The sequence below is a fragment of the Dipteris shenzhenensis genome, chromosome 31 (genome assembly GCF_047967505.1).
Source record: "Dipteris shenzhenensis isolate YYH24624 ecotype China chromosome 31, Dip_SZ_1.0, whole genome shotgun sequence".
Taxonomy (NCBI): domain Eukaryota; kingdom Viridiplantae; phylum Streptophyta; class Polypodiopsida; order Gleicheniales; family Dipteridaceae; genus Dipteris; species Dipteris shenzhenensis.
The window spans coordinates 21,871,881-21,898,056 of record NC_141626.1 but is presented as its reverse complement, the minus strand read 5'-3'; the positions used below and the strand labels follow the sequence as shown (position 1 = coordinate 21,898,056).

The 26,176-nt window shown below is 43.4% G+C and overlaps 1 protein-coding gene across 1 annotated transcript in view; it reads left to right on the top strand.

Moving 5' to 3' along the window:
- Positions 1-26,176, top strand: part of LOC147881196 (uncharacterized) — a 117,233-nt gene that overhangs the window by 35,893 nt on the left and 55,164 nt on the right. Inside the window, exons 4-6 of the mRNA XM_087369712.1 lie at positions 1,469-1,795; positions 24,678-25,317; positions 25,574-25,751. Of these exons, the coding sequence (XP_087225838.1) occupies positions 1,469-1,795; positions 24,678-25,317; positions 25,574-25,751 (1,145 nt within the window). The remainder of the gene's footprint in view (positions 1-1,468; positions 1,796-24,677; positions 25,318-25,573; positions 25,752-26,176) is intronic.

The following is a 26,176-nucleotide window of genomic DNA, read 5'->3' as shown; positions in this document are numbered from 1 at the left end:
CGGGGGGAACCAGCAGGAGTGTCGGCCATAGAACTGGCTGGTTAGGGCTGGTTGGAGCCAGCCAACCAGGCCAGCTATTGGGCAGAACAAGGGGCTGGACCCGGCCTTGAAGTGTGGGCCAAAGGCCCTAGAAAAGAGAGCCCCAAAGGGGCATTTATAGACAGACCAGGTTAGGGCCTGGTCGGCCTGTTTGGGTCGGCCATAGGCAGCCTGACTGGTTGGTTTTTTGCCAGCCCCTTGGGGGCCTATAAAAGTAGAGGCCCTTGGCCTCATATCATATTCTCTGGAGCAGCCCTCTGACAGCAGACAGGAACAGCAAGAAGGCAAGCCTTGGGCCTATACACAGGAGGTGAAGGTGACCCTAAAGGAGCTGCAGACTGAGCTTGAGTGGCAGCCCACCTAGGCTGGTTTCCAGACAGCAAGGTGGAGAGGATCGTTCTGGACGGAAAGTCTATAGACACTCGAGGTGGAGCACGCGGGCTTGAGTCTAGAGATAGCCAGCAGATAGGAGAAGTACCTTGTGGTAAGATCAGAGGACCACACCATTGGTGGGACTTTGGATCTATCTCTTTTGTATTGTGTCCATAGCTTTGGACGGAAATATATTATTTTGGTGGTTTCTCTATCTGGTTGGTTCATTGTCTATTGATGAGTCTGCACATCTATTTTATGCACATAAGTTAAGAAGTTTGTGATTCCATACCCCACATCACACTGTGTGAGCTCTTGGGCATTACTATCAGTCTTCCGCTGTGCGTACCCTCTGTTGGGTCATTTCTAACAATCGCTTGAGACGAGGGGTCACTCTGGACATAGCCCATTTGATATAGAGGTCGAGGAGACCACGCGCTCCGCCGCAATGCGAGACAGCTCGATAGATGCAGATCCGGGAGATTTCCGCAGCCCACCGGAGAGATACTACGGTGCCGGGTTTCGGTTTCTGATTCAGCACCGGACTTTCACCTTCAGTTTCGTCTGAGTTTTTTGAGGTTTTGAGATCTATAGCTATAGCTTAGTTTAGCGTAGCACTCAGCAAGGGCCCTAGCACGCCCTTTGCTTCAGCCCTTTGAGGCTTGTATGAGTTTCCATTTATTCTGGTGTACTTTGTCCCATAGGCCCGCGAGGCCTTCCACGAATGTTAATATATCTTTCTTTCTAGGCAGTGAGCTTGGATTCTCAGTAGTAGGCCGCATAGCAGCTCCTTCCCCGTCTTTTTCGATACACAGTCCAAATCTCGTCTTTCAGCGTCCTATGGGCTTTATGTCAGTGATGTGGATTTTGCATTGGGATATTTTGTCTTGACAAGGCTTGTTTGACAGGCTTCAGTTTGTTTGATTGTATTCATTTACTCTTGTTGACAATGATCGAGTGTGGAACATGTGACGGTTTCTTGCCTTGAGTTTTTTATTTTTTTAATAAGCAAATTGGTCTAACAGAGGTACTTTCTTTGTTTGGGGGTGGTGTGCAGGATGAGTTGATAAAGGAGACCTCAAGGAAAGCTGTCATACAACAAGCATTGGAGAAAAAGATAGCAGTACTAGAGAAAGCTTTGGAATTTCACCCTTTTAGTGAGGATGTGCTATTGCTGTTTTTGGACACATGTAGAAAAAAGGATCCAGCACCTACCTTGGTATCGAAATGGGAGAATGTGATCAAACAGAATCCTGAGAGCTACAGATTGTGGAGGGAATACCTTCGTTTCCGGAGAGCAGAGTTCTCTCTTTTTACAGTATCATCTTTACGAAAGTTGTACAGTCATGCGCTTCAAGTTTTGTCCTCTGCTCAGAATTTGAAGGTGCTTATCCTTATGGCTGTAGTAAACCTTTCAACATATATCAGGCAATCTGGGACACGCTGTAATTGCCCTTCAAGCCCCTTCTGACAGTTTCATGCAATGTACTCTTTGTATGAGCGTGCTGTTTTCGATAGGCCTGCTTTAATATCCCTGTGATTGGCATACAATGTCATTTTGCTGGCTGCTCAATATTTTCAGTGACTCACTTGAATTGAGTCAGGTGTCTTGCAGTTTAGCCCACTAGATTTTGTTACAAATTATCAGTGTATCTTAAACACAGAAAAATGGTTACAAGTTTGAAGAGATAGAAAGCATCACAGAAAAAGATGAGGCTGATTTTTTTGCCATATAGGGAATATTTGTGTATCTTAAATGTGGAATGGTAGCTACTCAAAAAACTTGCAGTGACCTTGGAAATATGGAATAGAGATGGGAAGGTCCTTTACACCTAACTGAGACCCTTGGCTAGTTTTTTTACACTGTGGGAAAAGAAATGGATAAGGTGTATGCAACAGAAAAATCTTGAGATAGGAAAAGGGAATGCTTTAATTCAAAATTCAAACTTTCTGTGTTAACAAGAGAGAACTCACTGCTAGAAATCAACCAACAGAGGGTACGCACAGTGGAAGACTGATAGAATAGCCCAGGAGCTCACACAGTGTGTGTGGAGAGTGGAATCACAAATTTCTTAAACCTATGTGCTTCAAATAGATGTGTAGACTCATCAATAGATAATGATCCAGCCAGATATAGAAGCTACCAAAGGGATATATATTTCCATCCATGCCTATTCTTTTTAGAATTAACCACGGCCCACAATATCGAGGTGATAACTTAGCACACTCTCCTGCAGTCAAAGACTTAGAGTGCGAAGGAACTCCGAGATTCCTTAAATTCTCTAACGGATCTGTTTTCATCCGCATACGCCTTAGCTCTATCCATAGCTTGGCGGATGTTAGCTCTCGCAAGTACTAGCATCTCCCGCATCTGAACTACAAAGTTCGCGGCAGTAGGCACTTTCTGAGGTACTCCAACTGTAGTTGGATTTGTTGGTCTATAACCATAGTTCAGCTCAAACGGACTGAACCCTGTAGAGGAATGTTTTCTATCATTGTAGGCAAATTCTAACAATGGCAACCACTTGTCCCATGTATGTTGCCTCAATGACACATATGCTCTAAGCATATCCTCTAAAATTTGGTTGATTCTTTCCGTCTGACCATCCGTTTCTGGATGATTCCCACTACTCATTTCCAACTCAATCCTTAGTGTCTCAAACACCGCAGTCCAAAAACGACTGGTAAATTTGACATCCCTGTCTGACACTATGGATCTGGGTAATCCATGCAAACGAAATATATGTTTAATAAACAAGTCCGCTACTTGCGGGGCACTAACGGACTCTCTAGTTAGAATGAAGTGAGCCATCTTGATAAGACGGTTAACTACCACAAGGATAGAATCATATCCACCTTGTGTCGTAGGCAGACCTATAATAAAGTCCATGGAAATGCTCTCCCACCTACCTAGTGGTATTTCCAAAGGTTGTAAAAGTCCGGGTGGCTTCACTCGCTCTGCCTTACTTACTTGACACGAAAAACAACGTGTCACATATTCATGAATATGTTTTTTCATTTTTTGCCAAAAGAAATCTCGCTTCACGAGATCATATGTCTTCTCGACTCCTGGATGTCCCGCACATGGGCTATCGTGGCATTGTTGAATGACTCTCTGCCTGAGATCATTCTGATTAGGTACTAGTACCTTGCCATTTCTTTTTAACATACCATCTCTTATGGTATATCTTGCATAAGTTTGGCCTTTCCTGGATGCCAGGCCACCCTTTTCGCCGGGTTTGAATACATGAGCCTTAGGCCAAAGGCTTTGGACGAGAACTCGTCCACCTTTTGAGTTTCTCTTATCTTGGTCATTAGAGCACTTTCTAATACCGTGAAACTCACATTATGCATAATGCGTGACAACGCATCAGCAATCTTATAATCCTTCCCTCTTCGGTACCGAATCGTCAAGTTAAACTTCTGCATGAGTTCTGCCCACCTAGCTTGGCAGTCTCTCAAGTCAGGTTGTTTACAAAAATGTTTCAGAGTATCATGATCAACATCAACATAAAACTGTGATCCATATAAATAATGTTTCCATGTTTTCAAAGCATGGATAACAACATACAACTCTAATTCATGAGTTGGCCAATTTCATTGAGAGGGAGAAAGCTTCTTGCTTTCAAAGGCTACTGGCCTTCCCTCTTGGAGGAGAACTACTCCTACCGCAATGCCACTTGCATCGGTTTTAAGGAAAAACGGTTTCTGGGGATCAACTACTTTTAACACCGGTCGTGAGACCACAGCTTGTTTTATGGTGTTAAAACTCTCCTGTTGATTCTGTTCCCATATAAAAGATACTTTATTTGAGGTGAGATCAGTCAATGGCGATACTATTTCGGGATATCCTTTTATATGCCTTCGATAAGACTGGACAAATCCCAAGAATGATTGCAAAGCAGTCAAACTCTGGGGGATAGGCTAAGTCAGTATCGCGGCTACTTTCTTTGGATCCATTTCTACCCCCTCAGGAGTAATAATGAATCCTAAATATTCAAGTCTTACCATACACAGTACAGTTTTCTTTTTATTTACATAAAGACTGGCTTTCCTCAAAGTACTGGACACTTTTCTTAAGTGTTCGTAATGCTCAACAATACTTTTACTGAACACAAGAATATCATCAATAAAATGTACTATAAACTTCCTGATATACAGACGTAGTAAATCGTTCATAAGCATGACGAATGTAGCTGAAGCATTGGTAAGTTCAAATGGCATTACCAAAAACTCATAATGTCCAAACCTACTTCTAAAAGCGGTTTTATGCACATCCTCGGCTCTAATACGGATCTGATGGTAGCCACATTTAAGATCTATCTTACTGAAAATTACGGTGAAAAGTATCATCTTTCTTTTTTTATATATCACTAGCGGAGCAAAAGGTGAGAAACTGGGTTGAATCTACCCCAACTTGAGGTATTCTTCCAGTTGTCTTCGTACCTCCGCTTCTTCGGTAAAACTTAATCTATAGGGAGGCCTATTTATAGGTTTTGCCCCCAGGATTAGTTCAATCTTATGCTGAACATTCCGCTCTGGAGGTAACCCACAAGGTAACTCATCCCTAAAACAATCAGAGAACTCCTCTGCTATTTGATCAGCCAGCTTGGCCATCTCTCCATTTTGGGCAACATCAGTGCTAGCCGAAGAACCATCAATCGGCTCTATCGATATTATACAAAGAAACAAAAACTCTTCTTGAGCTTTTTGAACTTTCATTACGGAAACCAACGGTCCTTGAGGTATATCTTTTTTACCTCGTAAGACATACAGCACATCATTCATCTTGAATTGATAAATGTGCTTTTTCCAATCTATGGCTGGATTCTTTCTAGAATGCCAAGCCTTACCCAGGGCTATGTCTGCATGAGCAAGCTTTGTCATTTCAAAATCAAGCTTCTCAGCATAGTCATGAATTCAAAGTTCCAACTGGGTAACCCTTTGGTCCCATACTTCAGTTGAACTTCCGTCTGCCATTCTGACTGTATATGCATAGTCAGATGGGCTAGTCTTTAATTTGAGCCTCTTTACAAGCTTGGAGTTAATTACATTATGCGTTGACAGTGAATCAAACAACACAATGACATCATGATTAGCTACTGGCCCTTTTATCTTAATTAACTCCGTATCGTTAAAGGCTGTATACCCCGTTGCTGCGGGCTTTGACAGGACGTTATCAGGTGCACTAGTTACTAGCTTAGCAACAGACACACATAACAAAACATGTACTGACCTTTGAGAAGATCCCGCTAGCTGAATCTGCATCTGCATCTGTTCTGCTCTGGGACTTTCCTCCATTTCCATGTCGCATTCTGAGATCACCATCTCACCCATCCGATGATCCTTGTTTCGTGGACAATCTTTCCACTGATGAGGTTGAAGGCATCTAAAACACAAGCCTTCTCTCCTCGCTTTTTCTCTTTGCTTTGGGTTCAAAGAAGACTTCGACCAAGCCCGGGCTGCCATTGGTGTTACTTTTCTTTTCGTTCCAATGGTGATACTTGGTTTAGGAGTCTCCACTGGCTTCGCCTGCTTGGCTTGACCACTAGGCTGTGAGGCACTCCCTTTGCTAATCCTCTTCTTCTTAAACCCAGTTTTTTTCGGGTACTCATACCCAGTTCCAACCTGCACAAACCCACTTGGTCTGTTCCCTTTGGCATCTTCATAGTTCAGGGCTATGGCAATTGCTTCATCTAGCGTGTTCGCATACTTAGCCCGAACTTCCATCTTGATCCGATCATTCAATCCAAAGATAAAATCCTTTACCTGGATTGACTGAGGTAGAGGTTCATAAACTTTCATTACACTTTCTTTGAACTTATCAGTGTATTCCGCCACTGATAAATTTCTCTGACGAAGGTTTCGATACTGATCCCAAGCTCGGGATGCTTCGTCAGGAGGTAAGAAGTGTTTTCTAAATTCTTTTTTAAACCCCTCCCAAGTAGTGGATGCCATACCATCTTTCTGCTGTTTTATCCACCACCTATCCTCTGCCTCATTAAACATATGGGTGGCCTCGCGGATTTTCTTCATATCATTCATGATTTCACAAAGGGTGAAGGCTTCGTCCCATTTGTGTAACCAGGTCTCTACGATATCGGAACTATGGTCAAACATCGGATCAGAATACTTTTCTAGCCTATAATTGGCAATATTAGCCCTTCTAGGCTCAACCGTATGAACATTGGTTTCAGGCTCCATTGGAGATTTACCTTTGTCTTCACGAGATGTTCTAGTAGACATACTATGAACCATTTTCCTGAGCTCGGATTGCCCTGCATTTGCTTGTAACTGTTGCGCTAAAATCTATTGCAAGGCATCCTCTAATAATGTAATTCTACCAGATAGTGTATGGCCTGCTGGACGCGACACCTACGAGGTTGGCTGGACTCCCGACTCTACGGGATCCACCCTAGAAGCTTCTTCTTCTACTTCCATTTAGGTCGATATGTGTTTATTGTTATTATTAAAATAATTATTTAAAAAAAAAAACGCCTAAAATTGTATTTACAAATGGCTTTTCAATCTCCTAACCCCAAAAGGTGTCTAACTAGGCGTAACCATCAACTAAAAGTAATTGAGAACCAAACCGAATATCTTTTCCCTATACTAGGAAAATATCTGCAGTCAGAAATAACTCAAACACCGAGAAAATAAACGAGCATATACTCCAATAAAACTTAGAAGGCATAGAAAGCTCCCTGGTCATATTTCTGTTGCATGAAGAGATTAACTTGTCCCTGTAAGGTTGTTCCAAGCATTTATGACCTGCCTTGTGACCACGAACGTGCTGTACTGTCTACCCCTTTCCATGAGCTCACGACCAAGCGTAGTCTTAACTCATGTTCAGCGACTAAGCGCAACCAATGAAGGCCTAGCTCTGCGGGCTATCAGGCCCAATAGTTGAGTCCACGACTAACAAGCCATTTACACTGTCATAACACCCGAGCCTTGCAGAGTAATTGACCCACAACCTCTGTTACGCTCCAGCCTTTGGTGTTAACCAACGCTCCACCAACCAATCACGACACCATCGAATAAACTATGTACTTTGTCTGATAGCGGTCCACAGCAACGTATGTAGCTCTACTGGCTACCGAATCCACTACTTGCAAAATCCACAATACTACGCTTTTTTTCACACCCAGCTCTTGCTTGCGGCACTACCCAGCAAGACACTCATCTTTGAAGTACCAGCATTGATAACGTTAAAGGATCTCCACGTAACGCGAATATCAAAACACAGACTTCTTTCAAGTGGTTCATCATGGATATCTAGATCAGTTTCCCTGGCCCTAGGCTAGCTTTAGATTGACGAACGGAATCACAATAATTATAAAACTAGCGCGTACTCATAGGCTCCTGCAATCCCCTCTTCCATGCCTTCAATCAACGACGAAAGATACCAAAATATTATAGTCAGCTAGTCCTGAAGGTAACCACTCGTAAACCAGCGCGTGCGCCACTCTTAGCCTTTTTCTCTGATCTCGTAAGACAAGATCCCCGCTCCTCTATTGGCTTCCCGGTGGTAGCACGCTAAGGCTTAACGAAGAATCGAATCAACAGCCCGACGTTCCGCCACGCTCTGCCTGTTGAATACCAAAGCCCAAGACCTCTCTCGATCCCCCTTTTCCCAATCCCATGTTGCTCTGATACCAAATATCACGTATAAACATTCAAAGGCCTAACTCTCATTTCCCAATCACGGGCATAAGCACATAATTTCCTCCCAGCCAACCTATGGTAGCAAGCTCATAGAATCTCTTACGTGAAAGTTCCTACTTGTCAAATTTGTAGGATCGGATAGAAGAGAGAGTGCAGGTAGCAAATCAGACAGAAGAGAGAGAGAGTGCAGGTAGCAAAAAGTTGTAGTAGAACAGCCGTCACGTCAAATCTTATATGATAAAAAACATACAAGTACAAAGTACTTGTACCTAGACTTAGGACTAAGTGTCCTAGGTGTCACATAGGACTAAGTGTCCTATGTGGCCTAAAAGGCACCTACACTACAAGTGCCTACACTTATGCCTACAAGGCACATACCATGGCCTATAGGGCATCACTAGAACCACCAGAAGATGGCCTACAAACCCCCCTCCATGGGATTGGGCTGAAGTACTCTGGAAACGTCTCAGAATACCTGGTAGTTTCTGGTCATGGTGGCACATGTTCATCCAAAAGGATATAGCCACCTATGAATATACAAGGGATGTCAGATCATGTAACAAAGGGAACCAAGTGTAAAGCCTGTCGGAAGACTTTGAACTTGGGACGAGGAAGTGCCTTTGTAAACATATCTGCTATGTTGTCCTTTGTGGGAAGATAGGACAACTCTCTGTCTCCTGCTGACAACCGCTCCCAAACATAATGATAGTGAACTTCAATATGCTTGGTACGCGCATGAAACACTGGGTTACGGGCAATGGCCAAAGCACTCTGGCTGTCAGTGTAGACAATAGTGGAGGATGTCTGGCAAATACCAAGATCTATAAGTAACTGTCGAAGCCAAACACACTCTACTGTAGCGGTGAAAGCTGCCCTGTACTCAGCCTCACAGCTAGATGTGGCAACTGTTGGTTGCTTCTTGCTGAGCCAAGAGATACATGAATTGCCAAGCAAAAAACAATTGCCAGTATGTGACACTCTGGTGTCGGAACATCCTGCCCAGTCACTATCCGTGTAAGCATGGATGGTAAGTGAACCCTGATCACCATAGAAGAGGGCTAAATCCTGAGTGCCTCTGAGATATCTGAAGACTCTCTTCACTGCCTGCCAATGCTGTGAATTGGGCATGTGCATGAATCTGCTGAGCTGAGATACTGCATACTGCAAGTCAGGTCTGGTGTGACATAAATAAATAAGGCATCCAACAGCCTGCTGAGCCTGCTGATAAAGAGTGATATCACATGGTGGGCTCCCATCATGAGCTGAGAATTTGAAGCCAGGGTCCACTGGAGTAGAGATTGGCTTGCAATCCTCAAACTGAAAACGACCAAGGAGCTGTCCAACATACTTGGACTGAGACATCATGATACCCCCCTCAACATGAGCAAACTGAATGCCCAAATAATAATGGAGCCGTCCCATGTCTGACATGTCAAAAATATGCTGCAAATCAGCCTTGAAAGCTGCAATTTGCTGAGTATCTGGGCCCGTGATGAGCATATCATTCACATATAAAATCAGCAAAAAATCAGATCCACTCCCACGGACATAAAGAGTGGGTTCTGTGGGACTATTCCGAAAACCAAGGGATAGTAAGTGTGCATGAATTTTGGCATACCATGCCCTGGGTGCCTGCTTCAAACCATTAAGGGCTTTTCTAAGCCGGCATACCTTATTTTCAGAATCAATAGATTGTAACTCAGCTTTCATTGCATCCATCCACTCTTTGCTGTCAAAAGCATCTTTATGGCGTAGAGGCTCTTCATTTCAAGTTGTATAGAGCAAGGAGTGCAAACTCAAGAAAGTGACCATGTTGTCTATTCCCTTATCTTGTCCGGGCAGCAAAAGGCTGATCTTGTTTGCTGTCCCTCAATGTATCAAGAAGCCATCTGGGAACTTGCTTTTGCTGTCTATTGATAGCTCTTTCTTCAATGACTGCATCATGAGTAGTGGGATCATTTTGTGCCGGAAGAGAAACCTGCAAATCAGCATGAGGTTGTGGCTGATTATTGCTTAGTGGAGGGCCTGCAGGAGGCTCATGTTGCTGCTCAAAATCCTCTTCTGATGATGGCAGAGGTAACCAAGATTCAAAGGCATCAAACTTGTCAACATCTGGCTTTGCTTTGCAGTCCACAAGAGGAGAAGCTGAATGTTCAGCAAAGATCACATCTCTACTGACAATAATCTTCCCAGTATTTGGTTGACATAACCGATACCCTCTGCTCTCCTGGCTGTAACCAATAAATATGCATTTGATTGCCTTGTCATCAAGCTTATGTCTCAGCTGAGATGGTACATGAACATATGCAAGAGACCCAAAAACTGTCATGTGTGAGAGTGAAGGCTTCCTGCCTTTCCATGCTTCATAAGGTGTAATAGTCTTCAATGCCCGTGTAGGTGATCTATTCAACTTAGTTGGCACACATTATTGCATCAAGCCAAAATTTATTGGGCAAAGACTTGGCCTTAAGCATGCATCTGGCCATCTCCATTGTGGACCTGTTTTTCCTTTCAGAAACAGGATTCTGCTGAGGAGTGTAAGGAGTAGTGCATGAGTGAATAATGCCCCGTGAGGACAGAAATGCATCAAACTCCTTTGACATATACTCACCCCCCCTATCTGTGTTGAGGGTGACAAGCTTGCTTCCTGATTCATTCTCAACCATATTCAGCCATCTCTGAAAGCATAAGAAAACTTCAGATTTGGCCTTTAAAGAATATACCCAGCAATATCTTGTGAAATCATCAATGAGAGTGATGAAATACTTATACCCCCCAATGGCATTTGTCCTCATTGGGCCACAGACATCACTGTGTACTAGCTGCAATTTCCTTTGTGAGAGTTTTGGACAATTCTTTTGAAAAGGAAATTGATGCATCTTACCCAAAAGACAACCCTCACACACATGTTTGGAAACTGTGTGAGTCTGAGGTACATCATTTGCCATCTGCTGTGAATGTAGCTTTGCAAGAGCTCTATAATTGTGATGGCCCATTCTCTCATGCCAAAGATGAGTTTCAGCAAGTTGTGAATTTGAAATAGTCAATGCTTCAATAGAAAGTGCAGCTGGATGATGATCAAGGTGATAAAGCCCTTTTTGCAAAGTGCCAGTGAGAACTATGGCATTGTCATCACGAAGATCATATACTAGGCATCTGTAGCCATCAAAAATCACTCTGAAACCTGAAGTAAATCAAGTTGACTTCAATGCAAGGCACGAAAATAACATTTGTTAGAGTGACAGGATGGTTGGAAATGGATGTGAGCTGCACATCTCCAACTCCTTTTACAGCATATGAAGCATTATTAGCACATGCAACAGTCCCCCCTCGAGGTGCATCAGCTAGAGAATGAAACAACTGTCTGCAAGATGTGACATGCTTGGAAGCACCACTATCAAAGTACGAGGACTGAGCATCATTAGCAGTAAAGAGTGCATCAGCTGTGGAGGGATCAAATGAGCAATGGACAGCCCATGCCCAATCATCCTGAAGAGCATGTGCATGTGAAGCATCTGCTGGCTCATGGGATTCAATAGCATGCGAGGCATTAACTGTCAATCCTGCTTTCTTTTTCTCTGAAGCAATGCGCTTCCTGCATTCAAAAATGTAATGTCCAAGCTTGCGACAATAGTTGCATCTTTTCTTCTTTGCCTTATCTGCTGTATTTTTAGATGCATGGGAGGAATTGCAGCTGCTATGTGCAGATTTTGGCTTGCCCATAGGCTTGGAAGCCTTGCCTCTTCCTGTCTGCTGTGAAGCAAATGCATGATCAGGAATAATGGCTTGTCTGTTAGCTCCACTTTGCTCTTCTTGCAAAAGCAAAGTAACTAGCTGATCAAAAGAATAGTGGTCTGGATTACCCATGGCCACTAATCGAAGAGTTGTAACAAACCCTTGATATGTATCTGGCAATCCATTCAATGTGGTACTGACAAGCTGTGAATTTGGCACCACCTCATCAATGTTGGCAAGCTGTTCCATGAGGTCCTTGGCCTTTGTCAAGTATGCATCCATTGACTCACCTTCATTCATATTGACTTCCTGTAATTGCCTTCTCAAATATGCAACACGAGCTTCATTGCGAATCTGATAGAGAGAAGCCAATTTATCCCAAGCATCCTTTGCTGTCCTGCAAGACCGGATGTGTGGAATAATGATTCTCTTGCATGATAAAGCAATGCATGAATGTGCATTTGCATCTCTTGCATCCCATCTTGACTGTTCTTGAGTTGGAAGAGCAGCAGCAGGAGTGCTAGAGGAAGAGGCAGCTCCATTGGCTCAGCACGGTAAGTGAGGAGTACCCCCTGCAGAAGGACCAGTAGTAGAGGCAACCACTATAGCATTGGCTGGCCTCAAATCAGCCCCAGAAACAATATTCCACAAATGCTTTGCAACAAGAATATGTTTCATGACATAAGACCACATCGGATAGTTGGTGCCATCCAACTTATCATCTTCACGAAGAACTCCAAATAAATCTTGATTGTTCCCAGCCATAGCAAATGTGATACCCTGAAAAAGACCTGAAAACCCAAAATCCTCAAGGCTATTACTGCAAAAAGCTGGCTGTCCCAAAAATGACAGCAAATATCTGCAAATTTCAGACCCAAATCAAAGGGCAAATGCAGATCTGACCCAAATGTGACTGTGACAGGCAATGTTCACTGCAAAAAATAGCAAATTTGGCAAAAGCTCCAAATTTATTGAGGGCAAATAGGCCAAAAAGAGGGCAAATGTAAAAAAGCCCCAAATTTTGCTGAAATTTTTGCAAATGTCACCCAATGTATGCAAATATGAAACAATGTCCTGCAAATGTGACTCAATGTATAGCCTCAAGGCTTGAAGCTGCAAAAGTATGAGTTACTGTCCCAAACACCAGTTGAAATTGAGCTCCCAACACACAACAAAACCCCAAATTTTGTTGACCTGAGGGATGACGTGGCGCAATGTGACAGTCCTGAACCAAGTCCCGAAACAAGTACAACGTACAAAACAGTACGGAAACCAATGTACGGCTGTACGGATGCGAGATGCACATGTGTACGAAACCTGTACGGATGCCTGTATGGTGACGTACGGAATGGGTACGCTGTGTACGGAAGCTGTATGTTGTACGGTGCACAGCATAGGTGTGATGTATGGAATAGTACGGACGATATACACGCAGTACTGAACTCAGGTACGAAAGTACTGAAGCAGGTACGTTCCTACGCGCAGGTACGGTGATGCACGTCTGCTCACCTTGATGAGGAAAAATATGGAAAGACAACCAGGAATTATGTACTTCACCACGTCAGATAGGTGAGGCTTCACAGGGATCAGCTGCAATGTGGGCTCGTAGATGATGAGCTTATGAACCAGGTTCCAGAGCAGATATCCAAAGCACACAAATAACAAGCCAATCTCCCACACAATCTGACTAGAACACACACAGACTCTTTGAAAGAGGGGAAAGACTACACAGCCCGAAACAAACTAAACTTAGAACTGAACTTCCCCCCAAAAGAAAACTCAGAAAACAGTCAGCCTTAGAATACTATGAACCCACAGCCCACTGCTCAATGGCCAGCAAGACCCCCAAGCCCACAAGCTGTTCAAAAGAAGAACTGGCGGGTACAATCATCTGTAATCCTGCAGGTACATTCACCGTACAAGCAGCCGTACAATCATACGTACGACAGCAGGTACTTACACCCCGTACAACCATGCACAGTAATCCGTACAGTCTGCATTTAATGACCACCATCCTCCGTACAGCTCGTAGAAGACATCTTTAATGACCCCTACGTGCCCGTTCAGCCTGCAATCAAGGCACCGTACTACCAGCCCGTACCAATCAGCAATTAAGGCCCGTATAACCTCGTACTGCAGCCTGTACAAAGCCCACGCTTGAGATTTTGTACCAGCCCGTACGGAAATTTAATGGCCGTCTGTACGTCACTGTATCAGCAGCATTAGCTGGCATTCAATTGCTCCTCCCGTACACAATCCCCTGCATCAGCCCGTACCAATCTCCTTTGCAGCCCATACAACCTGTACGGCTCTTTCCAGCCCTCAACCCACGCACATCACCCGATGCAAGGCTACCCTTGTTCTCAGAGCTCATGAAGCTCCCTTCTCTTCCAAGGTCCTCCTGCTTCTTCTGTGGCGACGCCTCCACTGTCACCAAGCTCTCTTCTGCTCACCGCCTAGTAGCCTTCATACGAGCCTCGTTCGCCTCCCCTTCTTTACGTGATCAGGTGCCCATGAACTCCTTCCCGAATCCTCCTGCAAGCTGTCACGTTCATCTACATCCAGCTCGTCGACTAGAAGCCTCCCTTCATCCATCACACCTTTGCATGAGCAGGGTGCCTTCCTAATCAGTCCAGCCACCTCAGCCTAATTTGCCACCTCATCAGTGACATTTTACCACTCTCAAGACATTTCCCCCAAATCACGTTAAATGCACATTTTGGACCTTTAGTGACACAATTCCCACACACATTAGCATGCACATTAAAGCTTGCATGCACCCCCGTGCACACACATGAAAAGCCTCTTGACATGGACACCATAACATATCAAATTCCTTTAACATGCAAGCGCACATTGACTGAGGAAAATAAAATAAAAAAACCCTTCATGACTTGATTTTCATGACCCCAAAAACATTTCACTTGACCACACACTGGACACCCTTGCTCTAGAAGTTTGGTACAACCACACTGCATTTCATCATTTCCCATGAAGTCCCTGCAAAACATACTTTATTATCTCAAAAAAATATACATCAGTCCATCATGCTTGTGAAAGAAAAATCCACAAATGCCAAAAGCCCACACCTACCCTAGATGTGTACAACTATGTGCCTACCCACAGCTATATACAGTGCTAAAAAACTTCATACAGATTTTGTCCTATCATTTTGCCCATCCCCAAGTCTGCAGACATTCATGTCTTGCAGATAGAGGGATATAAGATTTGCGTTTCTTCAGAGATATCCTCATCCATGAGGTCTTCCGGCTTATCTGGTTTCATCACAACAGGTCCACAGCCGCCCACACTCATGATCCTATGAAAGTATTTCTTTAATCTGAAACCATTAACTCTATTCTTATGCTGCTGATCATCCAAATCCTCAAGTTGATATGATCCATTTTTGAATTTCTTCGTCACACGAAAAGGTCTATCCCATTTGGTCACAAATTTCTTTTTGAAGGTAGAATCCAGACTACTGTTGTATATCTCAAAACTAGATTCAAAACTAGATCACCCTCCTTGATTTTCTTATCCCTGAATTTTATGTTTGCTCTCTTCTGATTCTCCTCTTGAACTAAAGCATAATGTTCCACCGCCTTTTGTCTATCTAGTTGTACTTCCGGCAAATCCAATAACCGGTTCTGAAAAGTAGAATTTGAATCCTCGTTTATCTTCATTAACATCTGTAATGCAGGAATTTCTACTTCCAAGGGCAACAGAGCTTCTTTCCCGTAAACAAGATGAAATGGTGAAAGCTGGGTGCCTTCTTTTACTGCAACTCTGTAAGCCCATAAAACCCAGTGCAAAGCAAGATCCCACTCCTTCTCATAGGTTCTCATGATCTTTCCCATGATATTAGTACACAAACCATTAAAATTTTCATTCATCCCATTACATTGAGGGTAATACGGACTTGCATATCTGTGTTTAATCCTCAGCTTACCACATAATAAATCCATCAGTTCACTCCTGAAACCTGGACCTCTATCAGAAAGCAACTCCAGTGGTACACCAAATCTATAGCAGATCTCCTCATACACAAACTTACATACAGATTTTGTATTGACAGCCCGTACTGCTCGTGCTTCAGTCCATCTCGTCAAATAATCCACAGCTGTCAGCATATAACAATTTCCCTTGGCTGTCATGGGTAGAGGACCGATGTCATCTATTCCCCATTTCTCGAAAATATTATAAGCAAGTATGATATTTCTGAGTTCTGGATGTAAGATCCTCTCACTCATTTGCTGACACTGTAGCCATGACTTGCACCAATGCCTTATGTCTCTCTGGAGGGATGGCCACACATATCCTTTTGTAAGCATTTTCCTTAGCATGATTTTGAAAGCAAAATGTCCTCCACATACTCCCTCATGATTAGCTTGTAAAATATGAAAAACTTCCTCATGCCAGGGAATTCTTCCGAGCACCAAATCAGCCCCTTTCATATAAAGAACATCATCTATCAGACAATAAGAAGTACAGCTTTTAATAAATCTGTATTTTCTTTGTTTTGGAACTTCTTCAGGCACTTTATCAGTTAACAGGAAGCTTTCCTCACAAGCTAATGTCTCCCTTCCTTTGTATAAGGGTTCCTGCACTCCTACTGCATCAACATAGGCTGCTGTAGTTTCCTGCGCAGCATCATGTGCATTTACATTCTTACCTCTTTCAATATGCTGGAGTGTCCAGGCATCCAATTGATTTAACAGTTTCTTCACCGCACTTATCCATCTCTTCAGATGAACATGCTTAACCTTCTAGACCCCTAAAATTTGCTTCACAACCAACAGAGCATCTCTCTTAATCATGAGTCTCTTAATACCCAGACTAATGCATACTTTCAAACCTTCGAAGAGGGCTGCATATTCAGCTTCATTATTACTGTTGGCTTCAAGCTGAATTCCCATTTTCCGAATCTCATTTCCTCCAGGATCATAAATGACAATTCCTCCTGTACTTTTATTTAAACTTTTTTTGTAAGATCCATCAAAGTGCAAAACAAATGCATCCTCTAGTACTTTTTCTTCATTCATGTCAGTGTTCTTCTCCACATCTTCAACTAAAATAGGTCCTTTCTTATAGGTGAGGAGATCAGCCAAGGAAGCTCTGGTAGAGTTCTCAACCAAGAAGGTAAAAGAGTACTCCTGTAACTCTACTATCCATTTAATGATGCTCCTGGAGCTGTTTGTACTATTCAACATATGAGGCAATAGTGAACATGAGGTGAGAACCACAAAAGCCCTGGACAATAGATAAGACGGAAATCTCCTACAGGCATACAAGAGGCTAGCCAGGACCAATTCAGCCGCTGAATACTTTCTTTCTACTTCACTCTTCACCCTACTGGCATAGTAGATTGGCCTCATATATCTGGAACCCTCTCCCTGTTGCAAAAGAATAGCACCAATAGCATCTGGTCCCACAGACGGATTCACATAAAAAGTCTTGGAATAATCTGGTGGCTTTACACTTGAAATATGAGTCAAGGATTCCTGAACTGCCTCAAACACCTCTTCACTCTCTGTCGTCCATTTCAGAGGCTCAGATTTTACCACCTGTTGAAGGGGATACAAAATCTGAGACAAATCTCGACAGATACTTCACCTTTTGGAGAAAGGTATGCAACTGCTTGGTATTCTTAGGAGAGGACAGCATAACTAAAGCTTTTACTTTACCTGGATCCGGCTCAATCCCATTCTCAGATACAATATGCCCCAATATTTTAATGCTGGTCCGAGCTAACTGGGTTTTCTTAGGATTTAATTGACCACCATTATTATCAATCTCATAGAATACCTGATCCAGCCTTCCACAGTGCTCCCTTCTTCCATTGTACACACAGATGTCATCAATAAACACTTTACAAAATTTATCCAGGAAGGGTGATAAAATCAGATCTGAATTCTCCTGATAGTGCGAGGGGCTGTTGGTAACTCCAAAAGGCAATTTCCTGTAACAAAAACAGCCCCACGGGGTAATGGAAGTAGTCTTGATTTGATCTTCCTGGGCTATGGCTATCTGGAAGTACCCTGAATATCCGTCACACAAGCTGTACGTTTCATGACCCGCCACTTTATCAAGAATATCATCCAAAAAAGGCAGAGGATAGTGGTTTCTCTTTGTTACTGCATTCAGAGGTTTGTAATCAACACAGACTCTCCATTTGTCTACACCTTTTGGCACTATGACCACAAGACTTATCCAATCAGAGTGAACTACAGGATAAATTATTCCTGCCTTGAGAAGCTTATCCACCTCTTCCTTCAGCACATCTCTCTGTTCCCGGCTTAATCTCCTTTTTTTCTGAAAAACAGGTTTGGCACCTTCCTTTAGCTCAATCCTCAGAGGCTTCCCTTTAAATCCCCTGATCTCCTCATAAGAAGTGATAAACAAATTGGGGTATTTCTGCAATATCTTCAAATATTCTTCTTTCTCCTCAACATTGAGATTAGGATTCAATGATTGCTCAATCAACACCTGGGTTGATTCTTGAGAACATTTGGGCTGCATTAAATCCTCGATAACCTCAAACCTCTCCACTTCTTCCTCACTGAACCCTGCTGCTCCCACAAAATCCATCTCAGATTCCTCATCTACCAAATCCACCAGTGCTATTGTTCCTTCATCACTTTCTGAAGTCACCAAACTCTCATCCTCACTGTTGGTTTCACTTCTCTCTTCCTCTTCACTTGCTGAATCTGAAACTTCAGCCCTGCTTACCATATCGAAATTCAATTTCTTCCCATTTGTATGTACTGAAAAGATTCCTTTCTGCCAATTCTGAATTGCACCTACCTTCCTCAACCACGGCCTTCCAAGAATCAAAGGATAGGCTCCCAACCCTGCAGGCATTACATGACAATCCACTCGACATGAAACACTGAATGCCTCAACCTCTAGACCAGGTACTATCCCTAAAGTCTTCACCTTGGAGTGGTTTGCCATTCGGATGTGATAACTAGAGGAGCGGGATATCTTCAATCCTAATCTTTCCACACAAGCCTGGGTAATCACACAAATCTGTGCACCTCCATCTATATAGGCCCCTCCAAAACCCTTTCCTCTATGCCAGGCTTCTACAGCAGGTAGAAGATCCGGCAACTCTGAGACAGACATCAGCTTAATTGTACCTTTATGAGAGTTCTTCTTTGCTGGATTTACAGCCCGCCTCCATTCTTTTTTAAGCTTTGGGCACAGACCAATCATTTGAGCAAATGTAATGTCCGGTTTCCTCGCTGAAAGATCTTCCACCAAATCATAATCTCCCTGCTCCTTCCCCATGGGATAATCTGCAGTTCTGTACTTCCTTCCGGGCTTCCTGCTCTTCTTCTTTTGGTAGGTCATCATCTCCTCAGACTGCTTCCCCTTCTTTGCACTCGGACCAACCTCCTCTTCTCTATCTCTCTTTCCTAATGGCATGACATCTTTCACTTCCTCCAACTCCAACAAGCCAAATGTAACTGCCTTACCTTTCCCTTTCTCTTCTGCAGTGGCTTTACAGATACTAGAGGTACTAGGCTGACCCGCATCTTTTACTTCTACACTATGATCATTCGTCCTATTATTTAACCCTGTTGGTAATGGATAAACATCACCTCCAGCATGAGGAGGCTTATCACAGTGTGTGCTGTAATGTCCCCACTCTCCACAATTAAAGCATTGGATACAAGGTGCAAACGACCCTTAACCTCGTCCTGCTTGCCACGGGCCTGAATTATTTGAAGAAGGCATGCTGCGTCTACCATAACCACCCGATGATCTACCTCTTCCCCTACCATTCATCAAGTTCAAACTCAAACTCTTCATAAGCTCCGACATTTCATGAATTTCTTCTTTCATATTCTCCTCCTTCTTGACTTCAGGCTTTTGTATTTCTGACTTCACATGAGAGATTATCTCAGGCACATGCTGAACCATTGGCATCTCTTGCATCATTTGTGACAATCTTATCTGCTTCCTCTCCTTCTCTTTTGCTACCCTGAGAGCATCCTCATAAGTGACCAGCTCTTTACATTCAATCTTTATCCTAATCTCCGACTTCAGACCAGCAACAAACCTATCCTTTTTTATAACTCTAGGAGGAACTTCAGGTAATAAGGCCACCTGCCATTTATTCCACAACACAGTGAACTTACCAACATACTCATCCACTAACTGAGTCGCCTGTTGCTGCAATAAACATAGCTCTCTCCAAATGCCATCGGGATCTCTAACACCCATAAACCTGTCCAGGAAAGCTGTCCTCACCTCTGGATAAGTCGGGTTTCTGTGAGCACCTTGATCATCACGCATCCTTGCAGAGAAAGTCTGCAGCCAAGTTCTCGCTTCTCCTAACAGACAAAAGGATAGAATCTGAAGAAGGACTTCTGGAGCATTCCTGTCTTTAATAAGAGCTGTGAACTCCAAGCACTCTAAAAATCTCTCTGGGTCTTCATTGGGCAATCCATGAAATCGAGGAAATTCATGAGCCATCTCTCCTCTTAACTGACTTATCTCAAACACACTTCCAACCAAAAATACCACCCAACCTCTTCTGGGAAGAAAGCAAAAATAATTACTCTACTGAAGAAAGCTTACCCTGCGTCTGACTGGCATTCTTCTTCCTAAGAGCAATTACTTTCAAAGCCTTTTGAATCTTAGCACGAAGACGTATCACCTGAAGTTCAACATCAAGGCATCTATCTCTCCTGTGTCCACACTCCTCACATAACTCACAATGAATCACTCTCATGCGAGGCTTTGTCTTCATAGTTTCAATCCCTAACCACACAGAAATTCAAGCAACATTCCCCAGCCAATTCTTTTGGGCCGTTTTGTCTTGAGTACCCAATCTCAATTCAAAACTCCTCCTGGTCCCTAGCAGGATCGCCAAAAAAGATGATAAGGAAAAATATGGAAAGACAACCAGGAATTATGTACTTCACCACATCAGATAGGTGAGACTTCACAGGGATCAGCTGCAATGTGGGCTCGTAGATGATGAGCTTATGAACCAGGTTCCAGAGCAGATATCCAGAGCACACAAATAACAAGTCAATCTCCCACACAATCTGACTAGAACACACACAGACTCTTTGAAAGAGGGGAAAGACTACACAGCCTGAAACAGACTGAACTTAGAACTGAACTTCACCCCAAAAAAAAACTCAGAAAACAGTCAGCCTCAGAATACTATGAACCCACAGCCCACTGCTCAATGGCCAGCGAGACCCCCAAGCCCACAAGCTGTTCAAAAGAAGAACTGGCGGGTACAATCATCTGTAAACTTGTAGGTACATTCACCGTACAAGCAGCTGTACAATCATACGTACGACAGCAGGTACTTACACCCCGTACAACCACGCACAATAATCCGTACAGTCTGCATTTAATGACCACCATCCTCCGTACAGCTCGTAGAAGACATCTTTAATGACCCCTACGTGCCCGTTCAGCTTGCAATCAAGGCACCGTACTACCATCCCGTACCAATCAGCAATTAAGGCCGTGTAACCTCGTACTGCAGCCCGTACAAAGCCCACGCTTGAGATTCCGTACCAGCCCGTACGGAAATTTAATGTCCGTTTGTACGTCGCTATATCAGCAGCATTAGCTGGCATTCAATTGCTCCTCCCGTACACGATCCCCTGCATCAGCCCGTACCAATCTCCTTTGCAGCCCGTACAACCTGTACGGCTCTTTCCAGCCCTCAACCCACGCACGTCACCCGATGCAAGGCTACCCTTGTTCTCAGAGCTCATGAAGCTCCCTTCTCTTCCATGGTCCTCCCGCTTCTTCTGTGGCGATGCCTCCACCATCACCAAGCTCTCTTTTGCTCACCGCCTAGTAGCCTCTCTCGTACGAGCCTCATTCTCCTCCCCTTCTTTACGTGATCATCCTCCAGGTGCCCACGAACTCCTTCCCGAATCCTCTTGCAAGCTGTCACCTTCATCTACATCCAGCTCATCGACTAGAAGCCTCCCTTCATCCATCACGTAGCCACCTTTGCATGAGCAGGGTGCCTTCCTAATCAGTCCAGCCACCTCAGCCTAATTTGCCACCTCATCAGTAACATTTTACCACTCTCAAGACATTTCCCCCAAATCACGTTAAATGCACATTTTGGACCTTTAGTCACTCAATTCCCACACACATCAGCATGCACATTAAAGCTTGCATGCACCCCTGTGCACACACATGAAAAGCCCCTTGACATGGACACCATAACATATCAAATTCCTGTAACATGCAAGCGCACATTGACTGAGGAAAATAAAATAAAAAAACCCTTCATGACTTGATTTTCATGACCCCAAAAACATTTCACTTGACCACACACTGGACACCCTTGCTCGGAAGTCTGGTACAACCACACTGCATTTCATCATTTCCCATGAAGTCCCTGCAAAACATACTTTATTATCTCAAAAAAATATACATCAGTCCATCATGCTTGTGAAAGAAAAATCCACAAATGCCAAAAGCCCACACCTACCCTAGATGTGTACAACTATGTGCCTACCCACAGCTATATACAGTGCTAAAAAAGCTTGATACAGATTTTGTCCAATCAATGTACGTTCCCCTGTAGGATTTGTACGTCTGCTCACGTACGGGCTGTACGGTGTAGGTACTGCATGCAATACAGAATAGGTACTAGATCTTCTGTACGCCTATACGACTGTACGGAAGGGAATGCAGTTAGATCTGAGACGTTTAAGAGGTTGTGGAAGCTGGACGCCTGGATCTGCAGCACAAAAAAATGGCGACTGATGGCCACGGGTGCTGAAGTAGACCTCGAAAAAACTGCAGCAGGGCCTAGAAGTAGTCGCCTCTGTTGGAAAGCAGCAATAAGGTAGATTATGGCGACAAAAATGGCTTTGGAAGCCTTAGACAGCAGTTGAAGATCCTCGAACAGGCTGGAGATGTGTCGACCAGCAGAGCAAGAGACTCCCAATGAGCAATGGAGGACTTGGGGGGCTGAGGAGAGCTTGAAGACAAGAGCAATACCTGCTCTGATACCACTGTAGGATCGGATAGAAGAGAGAGAGAGTGCAGGTAGCAAAAAGTCGTAGTAGAACAGCCGTCACGTCAAATCTTAGATGATCAAAAACATACAAGTACAAAGTACTTGTACCTAGACCTAGGACTAAGTGTCCTAGGTGTCACATAGGACTAAGTGTCCTATGTGGCCTAAAAGGCACCTACACTACAAGTGCCTACACTTATGCCTACAAGGCACATACCATGGCCTATAGGGCATCACTAGAACCACCAGAAGATGGCCTACAAAATTCCAATGAGCCCAAATTCCCTAGATGGATCTAGTATGCCACATGTCTACATTTTAGGGTACCTCCTAAATGCATCATTTACCCCTCTCTTGGGATATCATTGAAATCATTTGCCCCTTGGCACATTTAATGTATTTATACCCCTTAGCCTTAGATCCACCTAGTCTAGTGCCATATCACCCTCACCAAGGACCTTGACTTTGATTCCTTTCTGATTTTTTACGTAAAGCCCAAACAAATATAATACAAACATTGATCCTTCAAAAGAAAAGGTCTACTGACCCTTCCGAGGTCATGTCACCTCAACTTGAGCGTAACATTCCATACTTCTCCTCTCAGCTTCTCTTTCACCCTTTCATCCCCATCTTCCCCTTCTCCAAGATTGTGCTTCCCCCTTTTTTGCAGGTGATAAGTTGTGAGGACTTGAATAGGCTTTAATGTACCCTTTGGGTAATCACCAAAGAGGTGCAAAGGCAATAAGTCAGGCTAGGGAAATCCTTGAGCTCATGCTTTATAAAGTGAGACCTAAACCTAAGCAAGGGAGTCCCTAGGGTAGTTTGTTAGGGCATCTTAGGATATACTTCCCAACAAAAAGCACGAATCATGTTTTTAGCGTTCATCTTTGTCATCTTGGGGTTGACTCCTCTTTGAAAGAGGCTTTTGTGGACTACACTACATTTCAGTAATATTTTTTGGTCTCCTATCTTTTTATAAATCCTTCCCTCTTTGAGGTATGATTCCCTACAACCTTCATGGAACAATGAATCATGAGGTGGCAATAGCATAAACTGTTTGGTAGCCCCCTTTCTTACAGTGTAACTTCCCAACTCTATAGATGGTCGTTCTTTGCTTAGTATGGGCTTTTGCCAAATGTCTCTTGATCTCGCAATACTACTTAAAGGGAGATAAAGTGGTACTGTTAAATAATGACATTTTGCATGACTGGTCAAGGAAAATTGAATTTAAAGGTTGGAATAGGATCTGCATTGTTAGGAAAGGATCTGCAGGTTTAAGGCTTTAGCCAAGGCTTGTGATGGGTGTCTGCTACAGGTGATCTTCAACGTTTTATCCTCAACTTTTGTCTGCAAATTTACTTTGTTTTCCTAGATTTAATAGCTATATCCTTTTGTTTAAAGCTATGTGTCGATGCGCTCCTCTCAAGGATTTAAAAATAGTATTGTGACTAAATATTTACTCCTGTCCATTCTCAAACATTTATGTAAGATGTAAAAAAGCTGGCATATGGTGGCTCTTTTTAAAATGCGATGTAGCTCAGTTTCTAGACAGCCTATCCTGTTTATTTCTCTAAAGTTTTGCCTTTGTCACGTGGTTTATACATATTTGTTCTTTTCTTACCTAGTGTCTGTCCACACTCTCCTCCCTTCAGAGATTAAGAGTCAAACTATCTGAACATGCACAGCACTTTGTGCTAACAGAAGGAAACTCTGATTACCAGTGATAAAAGCATTTCACTGAAAAGGATCGTGTACAAATTGGCTCATGCTGACCAATTTATATGGTGCCTTCGCTATTTCTTTTAATCAACAAGGCGTATCTGTTGTGTCTTGTTTTTTCCTGCAGGATGAGGGGAGAAAAAGGGTCGGAAGTGTGACAGTTGATGAAGTTGAGGAAGAGAAAAATTTGATTTCTCTGTTCGTAGATCTTTGTCGTTTCGAATGGCAAACAGGCCACCACGAGCTTGCAGTTGGCTTGTTTCAAGCTCAGATTGAATATAGTATATTACATCCTCCCATCACAGTCAATGAAAGGAATAAGAAGAGGCTATTTAAGGAATTCTGGGATAGTGGATCCCCAAGAGTTGGAGAAGATGGAGCAGCGGGTTGGGCTTCATGGTTACAGAAAGAGGAGGAGCGAATACAGAATGTGGTAGCCAGGAATCAGGTTGACATTAACAGTGATGATAACGAAGAAGCAATATCAGGAGGGTGGACAGGCTGGTCTGAACCTGTTGCTAAAGGTGTTAAGTCTGAGGATGAGGTGCTTCCCTTGGTGGGTACGGACCTTGAAACTGACGATGGGAATGCAGATGTGGAAAACAAAGATGATGACAAGAATGAAGCAGCATTACTTGAGCGGCTCGGAATGAGCCTTCACTCAGAACATGAAATGGAATTCAAGGACACGTCTACCTGGAAACGCTGGTCAGAGGAAGAGTATAGACGAGACTCTGTGCAATGGATGCCTATCCCTACGAACAATTGTAAGCTTTGAAAAAGTTAGTACGTCCCTTTTGAAGCCTGCAAGGCAGTAGTGGATTACAAAGAAAATCTTCCTGTATTTGTCTCACAGTTGATGTCATACTATGCATGCAGTGTAGCTTTTAAAGTAACTCATGTATAGTAGGATAGTCTGCTAGTCAGGATTTGTCGTAAGGTATCTATATGCATGCTGTTTGGACCAAGTCTCCTAAACTTATGCCTTGTCTTGGGCTGGAATTTTCTGTGGTTGAAGAGCAGTAAAGACAGTTGATGATGAAGAGGTACTTCCAGAAGCAGAGGATGAGGATGAACAACTGGAGAGAGCTGTGTTATTTGAGGAGATTAGGGAATGCCTGTTTTCTCTTAATACAGGGGAGGCACGATTTGAATTGATATGCCAGCTTATTGATTTTTGTGATGGGCCATTTCCTCAATGGTAAGGTCCATTGTAGTATCCTAATCTTTTACTTTCATTAGGGCTCCTTGTTTTAGTTTCCTTTTTTATCCTTACAGAGAAGCTCCTACCTTTGCCCCAGAAAATCTCTCTCTCTCTCTCTCTCTCTCTCTCTCTCCCCCCCCCCCCCCCCCCCCTGCTCCTCTCGCTGTGTCTCGCGCGTTAGTCCTGCCTTCTGCCTTATCCCCTGCTTTTGTGTCCCCTCAGCCTTCATCGCAGTGTTGCATGCTGTTTCTGCAGCTCCAATCCTCTACACTGCTAGCATCAATATTGTTCCCCATCACTTCACTCCCCTGGAAAGAAACATAGAATAATTGTACCAAAAATGCAGCTGTGAAAGTGGAGTAAGGGCATTGAAAGAAAAGAGAACAGTAAGGAAGTAGGGAGTGAAGGATATGAAAGAGTGG